Source organism: Pinus tabuliformis, chromosome 6 (genome assembly GCF_031772625.1).
Source record: "Pinus tabuliformis cultivar Carrire ecotype Pingquan chromosome 6, CPIR1, whole genome shotgun sequence".
Classification (NCBI taxonomy): domain Eukaryota; kingdom Viridiplantae; phylum Streptophyta; class Pinopsida; order Pinales; family Pinaceae; genus Pinus; species Pinus tabuliformis.
Window position 1 is genome coordinate 994,324,649 of NC_142292.1, and position 14,158 is coordinate 994,338,806.

Sequence of the window (14,158 nt, forward strand, 5' to 3'; positions counted from 1 at the left end):
TGCAAGTCTAAAGATCAAAGTCAAACATGAGTGCATATTAATAACCCACATTGTCCAAAGTGACTTGTAGATGAGTTGGCCAAATCGCAAGCCGCTAACTCCAATACCATTTTGCAAAACTAGGAAATTATAGAGTGGTGGTGCAAATAGATGATAGTTACAACACTAAAGCACAAGTGATCATAGCTCCATTATACCATAGTCTCTCCAAATAAGTTTAACCTAGATAATCTACTATGTTCCAACTCACTTAGAAAGCTTGGGAGTTCATGATATCTTTTTTTAAATATCGCAAACCGCTAACTCCAATACCATGTTGGCCAAATCGCAAATCACAAACCACTAACTCCAATACCATGTTACAAAACTAGGAAATTGTAGAGTGGTGGTGCAAATAAACGATAGTTACAACACTAAAGCGGAAGTGATCATAGCTCCATTATACCATAGTCTCTCCAAATAAGTTCAACCTAGATAATCTACTATGTTCCAACTCACTTAGAAAGCTTGGGAGTTCATGATATCTTTTTTTAAATATACAATGAATGCCAAATTGTGTCTAATCCTAAAAATGATTTAAGGGCTTTGGTTGACAGTTTGATCAATTGCAAAATAACTCAAATGTGCATACTAATAAACTACAAAATATCAAATTAGGATGGAATAGAATCACGTTGTGCCAAGTCATATGTTGATCAATGAAACACTGGTTAATTTAATTATTAATTAAGCATGTGTATTATTAGTAATTGAATTAAGGCAAAAGGCCAAAAATAGGGAAACATTTTTGTATTTTGGGAGGGAAACAATTGGAGCAAAGTGAGACATTAATCCTAAAGCAGACTAAAAGATCGATTAATCTGCCAAAAATAAAAACATAGAGTTATGTTTATCAACATAAAAAATCTATTCAAAAACAAAGTCCTTATATTTAATTGTATATTTTCATTGAATGATCTTAAATTACTTCATCACAATAAAGAATTTCTCCCATAAGTTTAGAAGAAAAAAAAACATATTTTCAAATTACTCTTAATGTAAGAGTTCCTACTTGTGTTTCCTAGATATGCAATGTCTCATATTGATATGTTAATATTAAAAAATAAAAATAGTGCTCCTTTATGATGCAAATCCAATTTAACATATTGTAAAAAGATTTAATGAAAACATTAAATAAATAAATAAATGTCTCATATTGATATGTTAATATTAAAAAATAAAAAGTGCAAATCCAATTTAACATAATGAAAACATTAAATAAATAAATAAATCTCGTATGTGTGTTTGTATTTCAGTATCCCACCTAGTGGCATGTGCCATAAGACAAATCTCATAAAAAAATAATTGAATATTGCACTTCTGTATATGCCACAAACTTCGAATATTGCACTTCTGTATATGCCACAAACTTCTCATTTTCGAAATGATGTGGCGAACAGAGAAAATAAACTCAATGCCTCCATTAAGAACCCATAAAATATTGTAATGAATGTTATGTTATGGAGTAATAAATCATGAGTTTTTTTTACATACCCAATCAACTGTGTAGGGATGGTAGGATGGGTTTTTAAATAACCTGGCAATATTGCTTATGCGTCGCTGAGATGGAAGACTCCAAACTATTTTTTGGGTAGCATCGGATATGCTCTAGCTTCGAAATTTTGGAAGGGGCTAAAAAACATGAAATCTCCAGAACCCATAAATTGTTTGGAAAAATTCCACCCGGATGAGGAGTTATTAAAATAATTAATATTTTTAATGGGTTCCTAAGTCTAAAATTAGGAAAATAAAAATATTAATGTGTATTAATAAAAATTGACGATGATCAAGCTTGTTTTAATCTTAGTTGTGGATTAAGGATTAGATCACGGCCATTGATTCATCAACAGGAAAAGTATAATAGGAGGCTTGCGGGTCAGCTGAATATACACTGAAGAGATCAAAGAGTTCGATTTTTCTGGGGCATGGTTTGCTGAGAAAATCGAGCTTGTGATCTGAGTTACAGTGAGGAGTAGTTCAACAGAGGGACTTTAATCCAAGGCCGAAGAAGACATAGCAGAGAGGTAGAGCAGCAACAGGAGAGGCAACGCAACTCCAGAGAGGCTGACACAGAGGTCAGAGAGGCTGACGCAGGTGATGTAGAAGCTGGAGGGGCTGGCGCATGCCCTTAGAGGCAGCACTGGGATTTGTCTATGGGACAGAGAGAGAGAGAGAGAGAGAGAGCAAATCAACATATCGACTTTCTGAGAAATGGAGGTTCATTAAGAGGGTGACGCAGTTCCAACACAGAGCTTGGATCAGCGATTAGTGCCCAACATTGGGGACAACATTTGTCAACTATGGGGTTTGATCATCCAATTGTTGGATTTGTCGAAATATCTATCTCCAGATAGAGGTACTTCTGCCAATGTTATTCTCTGTTGGGTGAGCCACATTTGGCACCCTAGTTGTATTCAAAAATATGTTTAATAATACAAACCCTCTATATGATGCACTGGTTTTCCCGAATTGGGTTTTTCCGGGGACGATTGTCCAAAAATAACAGTGTCCCTTGTGTGATTGTCTCAATCTATTTCAGTTCATGATCTGTATGTATGTGTAGGCTACAATAGTGTTTTTCATCAATGTTAATGTAATTAAATAACTTGTTAAATGCAAAGAACAAGTAGGAGATGATAAACCAATGATTACAATAAAGGTTTTTGATGTGTAGATTCGGAAATTTTCACATGGTATCAAAGCATTCCAGATCATAGGAGATTGAAGACACCAACCAAGAAATCTGGAGAATTTGTAGCAGAAAAGTAGTTGTCTCGAGTGACAGCGTTGTTCCAGAGCCGAAGACACAAAAGGAGGAGTGACGCAGTGCAGAAAAGGTGACGCAGAGGCTCACGCATTGTCTGCATCATCACTCTGAGCCAGGTGAGGGTGACGCAATCACTGGGAGGAGCCAATGAAGTAGTTGCGTCAGCGATCTAGGCCAGTGCAGACGCAAACGAGGGTAGATCAAGCTCACATAGTGTCACGTCATCGTTCTAAGCCAGGAAGGATTGACGTAGTGGCCAGGAGGAGCTAATCTAGCTCACGCAGTGATTGTGCAGAGCCAAAGCGGCTCAGATTCTTTAGTTGTCGGGGCTAAGGGAGCAGAGCAAATTTCAATTTGAGGAGCTTGTGGGATGTTCTTTCTATTGGTGCAGAACAATGTCTATGGAGACAGAGCCAAGGTAAAGGGAATCACTGCCTTGACAGATTTCTAGCCACGAAATCTAGATCTAGGTTGCAGCGACAAAGGAGGATTGGAGAGTAGCGATTCGACAGTTGGCTGAAGGATTTCCGAGAGGGAAAGCAGGACTCAAAGGGAGTCTAGTGATGAGCTTGTTCCTTAGAGGATTTCTTGCGCCAAAGGAATCCAGATCCAAGTCCTAAATTGACGGCAGGAGAGGGAGAAGAGAACTAGTTTATTTTTTAGTTGAGATGGCAACGAATGGGTTGAGGAATCAGAACAAATTGGACAGAGCATCCAATTTTGTCATCTGGAAGGCCAGGATCCTGGCAATCCTAGATAAACATCGCATCAAGGACTATGCCTTGAAAGTGGTTGTTGTTCCAGTTGACGTTGATGCAGCAAAAAAGTACAAGGAGACCCAAGCGAAGGAAAAGTGCATGATCCTAAACGGGCTCAAAGATCATGTAGTACCACACATTGCTGAGAAGGAAACAGCAAGGGAGATGTGGGAGACCCTGACCACCATGTATCAAGGCTCTTCCGTGCAACGGAAGATGCTATTAGAAAATCAGCTGACATAGTACCAGATGCAGAAAGGAGAGGAGATAGATCCCTTCCTTCTCATGTTGCAAAGGATTCGCGACCAGTTGACTTCCGTGGGGTCTACACCAGATCTTGAGTTAATGGTCAGGACTGCCCTAAATGCAACCACTGAGCATTGGGAGACTTTTGTCCAAAGTATTTTGGGCAAAGTGACTCTCCCCAGTTGGGAGGAGATGTGGGTAGCTCTTTGACAAGAAGAGCTCAGGAGATTGACCAAAGCAGGGAGAGAGGCAAGGGAACCCAGGTCAAGAAGGAGGAGGAGGATGCAGCGCTCGCATCAGCGGGACAGCAAGTGCGGCAAAAGAGGAAGAAGAAAGACATCACCAAGGCCAGATGCTTCAACTGTGGGGAGCTAGGACATTATGCCACTCAGTGTCCCCGGAAGAAGGGCAAGGGGGAGGCTTCTTAATCAAAGGTTGCTCCAGCGAAAGTGGACAAGGAAGGTGATGATGACGATTGTTCCATGAATGCTCATGCGCCTCCGAAGAAGAGGTGGGGCGATATTGAGTTGTAGTCAAGAGGACTACATGAAGGAAGCATGATCCTTGAGGTGCCCAAACTCTTGGATCACATACGACTACGGGAGCCCTTAACAACAGTAGCAAAGTGACGGGTGTCTGGTGGAGCGAGGTGTGATGGAGCGACAGTGGCATTACTAGAGTGCCAAAGTCTGAGGCATCACAGTGGATGTTGTGGCAGTGTGATAGGCACAGCGCAGTGGCAGTAGAGGGTCATCACATATTAGCAGTAGAGGTAGCTTCAGGATCACGAAGCATCCATACTGACCAGGATGTCCATGTTTGGTGAAGTTTCAGTTACTTCTCAGTAACTGAGTTGCAGTGCAGCAGTTAGCAGTGGCAATGCAGCAGTTAGCAGTGGCAGTGCTATGGGAAGCATGATGCAGCATTTTGAGAGGGAGTTGTAGTACAGATGCAAAGTGGCAGTGGCAGAGTCATGTGCAACAGTACAAGAAGTAGTAATGCAATGGATGAAGGGCAGTAGGCCAAGCATCAGCAACACAGAGGACCGATGCAGTGGATCAGTGTAGTATTCTGTTGAGAATTGTTACTAGAGCACATTCCTCGCTAAGAGGGAGTGTTGATTTTGGGAAGCATCAGATGTGCTCTAGCTCCAAAATTTTGTGGAGGGGCTAGAACACATGATATCTACAGAACCTAGAAATCCTTTGGAGAAATTCCACCTGAATGAGGAGTTATTAAAATAATTAACATTTTTAATGGGTTCCTACGTCTAAACTTAGGAAAATAAAAATATTAATGTGTATTAATAAAAATATGGGTGAGAAAGATCTAAGTGACAAGGATCAATCATGTTTTAATCTTATCCGTTGATTAGAGATTAAATCACGGTCGTTGATTCATCAACAGGAAAATTATAAGAGGAGGCTTGAGGGTCAGCTAGAGATACACTGAAGAGATCAAAGAGTTTGATTTTTCTAGGGCATGGTTTGTTGAGAAAATCGAGCTAGTGATCTGAGTTGCAGTGAGGGGCAATTCGATAGAGGTACTTCAGTCCAAGGTCGAAGAATACATATCATAGAAGTAGAGCAGTACCAAGAGAGACAGCACAGCTCTAGAGAGGGTGACGCAGAGGCTAGAGAGGCTGACGCAGGTGATATAGAACCTGGAGGGGCTGACGCATGCCTTAAAGGTAGCACTGGGGTTTGTCTGTGGGACAGAGAGAGAGAGAGAGAGAGAGAGAGCAGATCAGCATATCGACTTTCTGAGCAATGGAGGCTCATTAAGATGGTGACGCAGTTCCAACACAGAGTTTCGATCAGCGATCAGTGCCCAACATTGGGGACAACATTTGTCAACTATGGGGTTTGATCGTCCAGTTGCTGGATTTGCCGAAATATCTGTCTCTAGATAGAGGTACTTCTGCCAAGGTTATTCTCTGTTGGGTGAGTTCCATTTGGCACCCTAGTTGTATTCAAGAATCTACTTAATAATACAAACCCTCTAGATGTTGCACCAGTTTTCTCGAATTGGGTTTTTCCGAGGACGATTATCCAAAAAAACTGTGTCCCTTGTGTGATTGTCTCAGTTTATTTCAGTCCATGATCTGTATGTATGTGTAGGCTGCAATAATGTTTTTCATTGATGTTTATGTAATTAAATAACTTGTTAAATGCAAAGAACGAGTAGGAGATGATAAACCAATGATTGCAGTAGGGGTTTCTGATGTGTAGATTCAGAACTTTCCACACATACATGCATTAACATATAGAGGATACATTTTGATGCCCATATCACAAACTTATCCAAAGATTACTGCAAAGTTAATCATGCGATTGAAGATGGAAAATATTCCTACACTTTGAACTCCTTGTCCACTCTATGTTCTATGTGTCCATGCCACTAACAACTTCTTGTCCACTCTCTCTTCTATGTATCCATGTCACTTCTTGTTGGAAAATGTAACTAGGTTCAATCTTCATTAATGTATTTGAGTCATCATGTAATGTACTTGTCAAAAGAATAAAAAAAGAATTTATTATTATTATTATTATGACTTATTAAAGCATGGGTTTCATGTTTGTGTCATCATGTTTTAGGTCAAAGTCCCCATTGAGGATTTCTAGGATTTACTCTGAGTCAATAAAGTCATTGTCCTTTTAAAGAGACCCTTCTTGGGCTTTTGAATCAAGAAAAAAAGTGAAGTATTGAGTCAAATATGAATTATGTTACCTCCATGCCAAGTTGGTCTTAAGATGATCAAGACGGCCTCAAGGAAGGTTATTCGACCTCACCCAAAGGCTAAATATGAAGCAGTTCGAATTCCGTTTGAAGCACACTCACAAAAAGAAAGTTCAATATCTCCTTGAAGCTGGAAAAAGTGCGAAATAGAGCAAGGAAGAAAAAGAAGTGTGAGTTTGGTCTAGGAGATGGAAGGAAGGAAGATCGAAGTTTTGGTGCATCTATCTCTCTCTCTCTTGTGCCCTAGTTGGGAAGATCGAATTTCTCTTGTTGATGTCGTAGCCAGTGGTTGCATATTGTTGTTGTCAGATCAAAGCATAGGTCGAAGTTGTTGTTACTAGGAAATGCTGCCTCTAAAAGTTGTATGGGAACCAAGATCGAAGTTTCCAAGTGAAGATTGAAGCATTCTAGTGAAGATCAAAGTCTCCAAGACAAGGTCAAAGAAAATGTTGCTACTATTGTTGCTGCTACCAGGGCAAGTAGGTTCATTTGTAAGAGAAAAGGAAGGTTGACTTGGTGTGGAGGAAAGTTTGTGACAAGGTCTAAAGTCTTGGAACATCTCCGGAAAACTATTGAAGGAAGAATTATTGATTGGGTTTTCCCTTAGAGAGGGGTTTTGCCTGGTTGTGAGCCTATATCTCGTGTCCATTGTTTTATGTGCTAGTGCTTTGGTAGTTGCTTGATGAACTAAAAGAAAGAAGACATAAAGAAACCTACTAAGAAATCAAGAACATCGCAAGTAATTATCAAATATAAGAAAATATTTTTGTCTCTCTGATTTTCCAACACTTCTATCCATGCCACTAACAACTTAACAAGCTAGTTGTTTATGCATATATGGGATGGAAAACTCAAAGCATGCATTAACATCCAAAGGATGCATTTTATTGCTCATATCACAAACTTATCAAGAGATTATTGCAAACTTGACCAGGAGATTGAAGATGCAAAAGCTTCCTACACTTCAGTACTTCTTGTCCACCCTGTTTTCTATGTATCCGTGTCTTCAGAACTTCTTGTCCACCCTGTTTTATATGTATCCATGGCTTCAGAAATTCTTGTCCACACTGTTTTCTATGTATCCATGTCACTACCAACTTAATAAGCTAATTTGGATCAGATTGTTTTAAGATTATATAGGATCATCCAGATCTAAATCAGTTGCAACTTACATTAGTTACATGCTTATATGCTCAGTCTGTCCATGAGAAGTTAAAAAGTATTACGCCTCTTGCATGTCAAATAGTTTAGATCACCTTTTAACTTCACTTGCTATGAGGAATTTAAGAATTTGATGTGCAGCTCACGCCCATTTATGAAAACATAATATAATGTTCATCCTTTGATTCTTTCACAAAAAATATTAGATATCCCTGTTGTATTAATACCTTATTTTTTTAGAATATGCCACTAACATCAGGCTTTAAAAAAGGAAACCCAAATATCGCCGATATTTTAAAATAACGCTGGATTGCATACTCCTAGTGTTTTCTGAGGTAGCCTCTTGAATCCCTTGCACCTTCACCAACTCTCACTGTCTAAAGAGTTCAGACAATTTATGATCTAGTACTTATTCAATGAGTTTGCATCACTTCATAAAAACATTATGCAAGGTAGATTAAAATGACTGACAAGCTTTAGAATAAATCTTGTTACCTACCACTAGCTTCTGGAATATTGGATTTCTCACAACATTCGTAGTCTTAACAAAATTAACAAGCATATGCTCTTTATGCATCTTGAAATAACTTCATATGTATGAAATAACTTCATATATATTATTGCTTTTTATATGTTCCATACTTTTCTTCAATTGTTTTTGTACGTTCCATACTTTTCCTCTTTGTGATTGGATGAAAGGTTACCTATTTCGGCATCACATACAGTTGTTTGCAACAAGGCAATAATGGAGCAACTTAAAAAAGGATCTTTCACAGTCGAACAATAAATCTAGTCTTTGAACATATAAAGCTGTAGGAATAGATACTAAAACTTACATCTAACAAAGCTTACTAAAACAGTTAACTGTTGCTCCTGTTTATGGTTCTCAAAAATGCATATCCTCACAATTATACTATAATTCTTCAAAAAAGCAACATGGTGGAGATGCAATAGTTATTTTTCCCTGACATATTCCAATCCTTACCCAACCATGACGTCGGTTTACTAAAGAGCTCCATACAGGAGTTTATTTTACCACAGCTTTCTGCAATATTGAAAAATGGCTTCTGTCCCACCAACTGGCATACCAGTTATTTTAAATTATTAAAGGACATATATTATAAAATATCAGACAGCTCTTCCAGCGCATCATCTACAAAAATTCATGTTTCTACAAATCAAATAAACTTAGAGACTCCTCACCATGTAAATTTGAGACTTACTTGGTGAATACAGAAAACCGGGATGGATATGTTGTATTTAGATGTTATAGGTGCATCAGTATTTAATTCCTCATGGAAATTTGATATTATCTCCCTGACATGGATCAAATATTTTTAAAAACATATATGATCACCCGTACAAATAATTTCACTGCTAGAAAAATAGTGCAAAACATAGAAATGGTCTGGATCTGATGCTAGACAGATCTAAGATCATAAATGGTAAGAAAAGAACTCTTCTCAACATCTATCAGGCAACATTCGAATCAATCTGCTGAATGTTAGGAAAACTACGCCGCAATATGTTAATATAAGAAGGATCCTTGGCCTGCACAAAACCATTTCCACTCAAGTAATGAGATTGCAAATAAATGGACTCCTAAACTTTAGATCTCATGCAAAATCAAGAGCTAAATTGTGTGACCAAAACAAGCACACAAATATGTAAGCATAATATATCAGCCATAAGACTCTGCATCAATGTTAACAGAACTAGACCGGAACCGGTAGAACCAGCAGGTTCGGCCATTTTTGGCCCAAAACTGGTCCGAACCAGCCAGTTCTGTACCGAACCGGCCAGTTCTGTACTGGAACCGGCCAGTTCGGTACCAAACCAGCCTATTCCACCAAACCGGCCGGTTCAGGACCAGTTTTGTGCAGTTTGTACCTTCCTAGCTCAGCATAAAAAATTTGCCTTTTTTTTAATTTTTTTATTTTTTCATTTGGTTGGGCAACTTCTAATTCTCCCTAGGCCAACCTAATATTCAAGCCTATGGTCCTCAGCCTAATATTCAAGCCTATAGTCCTATTATTGCTATGCATTTCATGGTAATGTTAAACTCCTTAATCTTTAATTTCCATCCTTTTACTTAAATTTTTAACATTACCATGAAATGACTCAAGATGTTTGAGAGTAGTTCCAACCTCATTGGATTTCATATAGAGAAAGTAGAATTTTAGATTTCACTCAAAATCCAGCAGACTTAACAATTTTTCAGGATATCAGGATTGCGGGGATTGCAACATTTCCATTGGATTTTGTCATGTACAAGGGTAAGGAACTAGTATTTAATAAAGAGCACCAATCCCTCTATGTACTTTGATGTTAGTGGCAATGGTTGTTGAACTCCTCTATCATGACTCTACTAAAAATGTACCCATCACTCAAACAAAATCTTGACTTGACATGCTACGCTTTTTCTATCTTATTTTAATGCTTAGAGGGTTATATTGATGACGAATATCCCAATATAGGCAATGATTGCAGACTTGGATGCTACTCATTCTTCAAATGAGGATGAGGAGGATGATCAGGATGATGATTCTGATGATGACATTGACAATTAGCACTTGTAGGCTGTAGCTGTAGTATTGTAGACTGTAGTATCATACTATCATGTTATTTTGGACTATAAAGGCCTTTTAGAGCCTGCTTCTTGATGTTTTCGGTTCAGCGATGTTTTGCACTAAGTCCTATTTTGGTTATATGCACTATTATAGTATTACTTGCTATATAAATGAGAGCTTTTGCATATTTGTGTATAAATGGTTTGGATTCATATGGTTGCACATGATTATATATGTTTTTCTTTAAAATATGAATATTTTATGTGTTTTTGGTAAACTGGTTTTTTTCTAGTTTTTTACCGATTCCAGTTTGGTTCCGACCAGTTCCCGGTCCACAAGGTTTTTCGGTTCGATCACCAGTTCGGTTCTGATAACATTGTTCTGCGTAAACATTGTGAATTTCTCTCTCACAAATTCCTTGAAGCTCTACTGTTGAATTTCTTATAACCAGTTTAGTGTAAATTGAATAAATCTTCAACCAAGCAATGCATAAATAAAGGTATTTGCTTTAGTCTTCAACTAAAGAAAGAGTCTAGAGACATACACAAGGATTATGTTCAAGGTAAATTGTTGTAAGTGTCCCCTTTGAACCAGCAACAATAGCATCAATGCCATCTAATGATGCTATTTGATTGTCATTTAGCCACAAGTCCTCCAGCCTGCAGGGCAAAGAGTACATAAGTTTTAGGACATCAAATGATGACAAAACAGAGATAATATTCAATACTATCAAAACACCAAAGACCCTTTAGGTTCAAACTTCATAGTACATACCTTGCTAGATTTTCGATACCACTTATAGCAGTAAGCTTATTTGATGATACATCTAGAACTTTGAGATTGACTAGAGTAGACAGCCCTTCCATCTTTGAGATGCCATTATGACTCAAATATAGCTCTTCTAAGTTGATGCATTCCTGCGATAAGTACCATCCCCACATTCTAAGCTCCCAAAGAAAAGCTATTGATAATATTTAAATATTTATTATAAACCTGAAGAGATGCATAGATCCCTACACAATTTTCTTACTAAATGTTTCTCTAGGATATATAACCTTATTTTCATGAGACAACAGAAAAGCAGAAGCATACTTGAAAACCAAGCATAGATGTGAGCCGATTGCTTTGCAAGCTTATTTTAACAAGGGATTTCAACCCACACAGCTCTACAGTACGGATACGGTTGCGACCCAGCCAGAGCTCTTGAAGGATTGTCATATTCCGCAAACCCTCCATCACCTGATCTTACCAAACTGTCACTTTGTCATGTCATCTATAGAGATGTAAAAAGAATAGAGAAAATGTGGCTTTTATATTAAAGAAAATATCTTTTAAAAATTAAAATCAAAATGAACAATCTGCAATGCCAGTCACACAAGAGGATCACTGCTAAAATAGTTTAGCAGAATAACACCATAACTGTAACAGTCTTTAAATATTCTCTCCCCAAACCTCGTGTAGTCAAATCTTTCTTGACAAATCTCATGATAAAAATCCGTCATGCTCATAAAAAGGAAAATGCCTTTTATTTGAGACATATACATTGTACAATTATGATTTAAGTATAGAATGTAGCATACACACCTTATGACACATCAACAACACATTGAGTGATAGATTGCCTATAACATTAGGGTGTAAGAGGCTTACACGTAATCTGTTTGAGCCAAGTTCCAGTATACGTAATTCATGGAGGTGATCCAGTTCCTCGATCTTTGTCAGCTCATTCTTAGAAACATAAAATTCCTTCAGTGTGGGGGAAACCTCTGACATGCCCTTAAGTGAAGTGATCTCATTGAAGGAAACATCAAAGACCACAAGATTCTTAAAAGTATTTACACGAGGAATCTTTGTGAGCTTGTTGTCTCTAAGCACTAAATCCTACAAAAGCGAAATATCCCACATCAGAAAAATGGAAGCATAAAACTTCAAATAAGGAAAATTGCTTTGGTAAATAATTATGACCGAGTTAACAGAGAACATTCTGAATGTGACATTAATGTGTAACTATAATCAACGGCTTAAACTTGCATATATCAAGATACAATCTTAGGCAGCCTTAAAAAGAAATTCATCAAGGAAAAAACATTAAATCACAATAATTCCTTATAATATATATTCAGATGTTTATATAGAAAGACAATTTGCATTTGTTTTAAGACAACACTAGGCAGCTTTCGTTATAAGAAGTACAGACATACCATTACTATTTACCCTAAAATATATGGTGCTTAACCTATTAGAGTATTATATATGGTTCATTGTCATATCTACTACTTAGGTTAGAAAATGCATTTGCAATCAAAAGGTTGACTCCAGTTTAGCTAAATTTCTAATTAAGGGATTGCGAGGAGTCGTCTCTTCATGTATGCACATACATTGTATTTTTCAAAATGGCATTAATGCTTCTCTCTTTCATTCTGCTACTCTGCAATTTCTGTTATTGTTGTGTGCATAATCATGGTATCAGAACCATGATAGAAAAGTGGCATCCAGAACACAGTAAAGGTCAAAGCAGCAAGACTGAAGCACTGTGGTAGAACATCAACACAAAACGAGGCCAAAGGAATTTGGCTCCCGTTGGATTAGATTCGAGGATGGAAGTGAAACAAAAGAGCACCAACATAGACAAAAGTTGGCTTAGGAGTATTAAAGGATAAGTTATCTCAGCCAGTTTTTACCCAGCAGGGAAGGCAATCAACCCACAGCAACTTTGTTCGCCTCAGTAAGGAACCATCCAAGTTACTTTCAGCAAAGGGAAATAAACAAAGAAGCAACCTCACATAAGATAAAGTATAAATAAACAAGACCATATTCAAAATGGTCCACTAATTCTCATTAAGATGCATATTGATTACATATACAAGGTCTAGAATATATCAAGCTTTCACAATCCATTCAACCTCTCCTCACGGTCTCGTCTCCTTCTACAGATCAAGCACCCTACACGTATTCATCCACTACATTAAATATGTACTCATGGACTCTTCTACTCAGCTCTGACATCCACAATGTCCATAAATGGTCTCACTCCTTTGTACTTCTCTTGCTCTTGCATCCAATCACTCCAGTGGTAGTTTACCCTTATCAAGACCTCTTTCTCTGGCTTGATGCCTTTTCTTACTTCTCTTTCCTCAAGAACAACCTCATCCTTGCATCTCAAGAAGGCAACTTCTTGATGAGGATCAATTATCTAGAGAGCAACTCCTGTTGATATGTGGTTGCCATTGATGTCAACCCCAAGTAGCACCAAGAGATGCCCCACATTTTGTCGGCCAAAATGACATGGCAGTTCATGATTTCTCGAGACCAGACCATCCTTGTTGGATTATCCTCGTTGAGCTGATTCTGGAAATATATGGCACGCCACGTGGTTCTTCACGGTTTGTGAGTTATGCCTATTAGAAGACAAAGGACCCAATTGTGGGTAAAACCCCAAAGGGTATTGATGTGGCAGTTCCTCTTTAGTCAAATCAAATGGTCAAGGAATGTGGCACTTCTCCATCAAATTAAAAAAATGCAAAGGATTATTCTTGAGGGCTTTCAAACCTATTTTAAATCTAAAAAAAGGGTTTGTGGTTTCCCTCCAGAATGTGCATACGAATGCCTCTTTGGAAGCCCCTTTTCATGTCTAGAACCATCTGAAATAACCTCAGCGCCTGTGGAGACATTGATACATCTGACAAGAAGGGTAGGGTTTGTGTTATGAACAAAGTTCATAACCGCAACAAAATATTCAAAAGATCTAAAATATGTAAATATCCATAATAGGACAAATATATTTATATAAGGAATGTAAAGAAGATATGAGATTATTTGATTACAACTAAGGGGTATATATAGCTAGGCAGGTACCCTTTCATGAACGGTCATGTCCA

General features: G+C 37.9%; 1 protein-coding gene across 1 annotated transcript in view; it reads right to left on the reverse strand.

Annotated features, from left to right (window-relative positions):
• Positions 1-8,763: 8,763 nt before the first annotated feature.
• LOC149262337 (Leucine-rich repeat (LRR) family protein) overlaps positions 8,764-14,158 on the reverse strand; it is a 132,484-nt gene continuing 127,089 nt past the window's right edge. The window contains exons 2-6 of the mRNA XM_089424071.1: positions 11,931-12,161; positions 11,373-11,519; positions 11,055-11,197; positions 10,825-10,939; positions 8,764-9,261 (exon numbers count right to left, since the gene is read on the reverse strand). Coding sequence (XP_089280197.1) covers positions 9,184-9,261; positions 10,825-10,939; positions 11,055-11,197; positions 11,373-11,519; positions 11,931-12,161 — 714 coding nt within the window. The 3' untranslated portion in view covers positions 8,764-9,183. The remainder of the gene's footprint in view (positions 9,262-10,824; positions 10,940-11,054; positions 11,198-11,372; positions 11,520-11,930; positions 12,162-14,158) is intronic.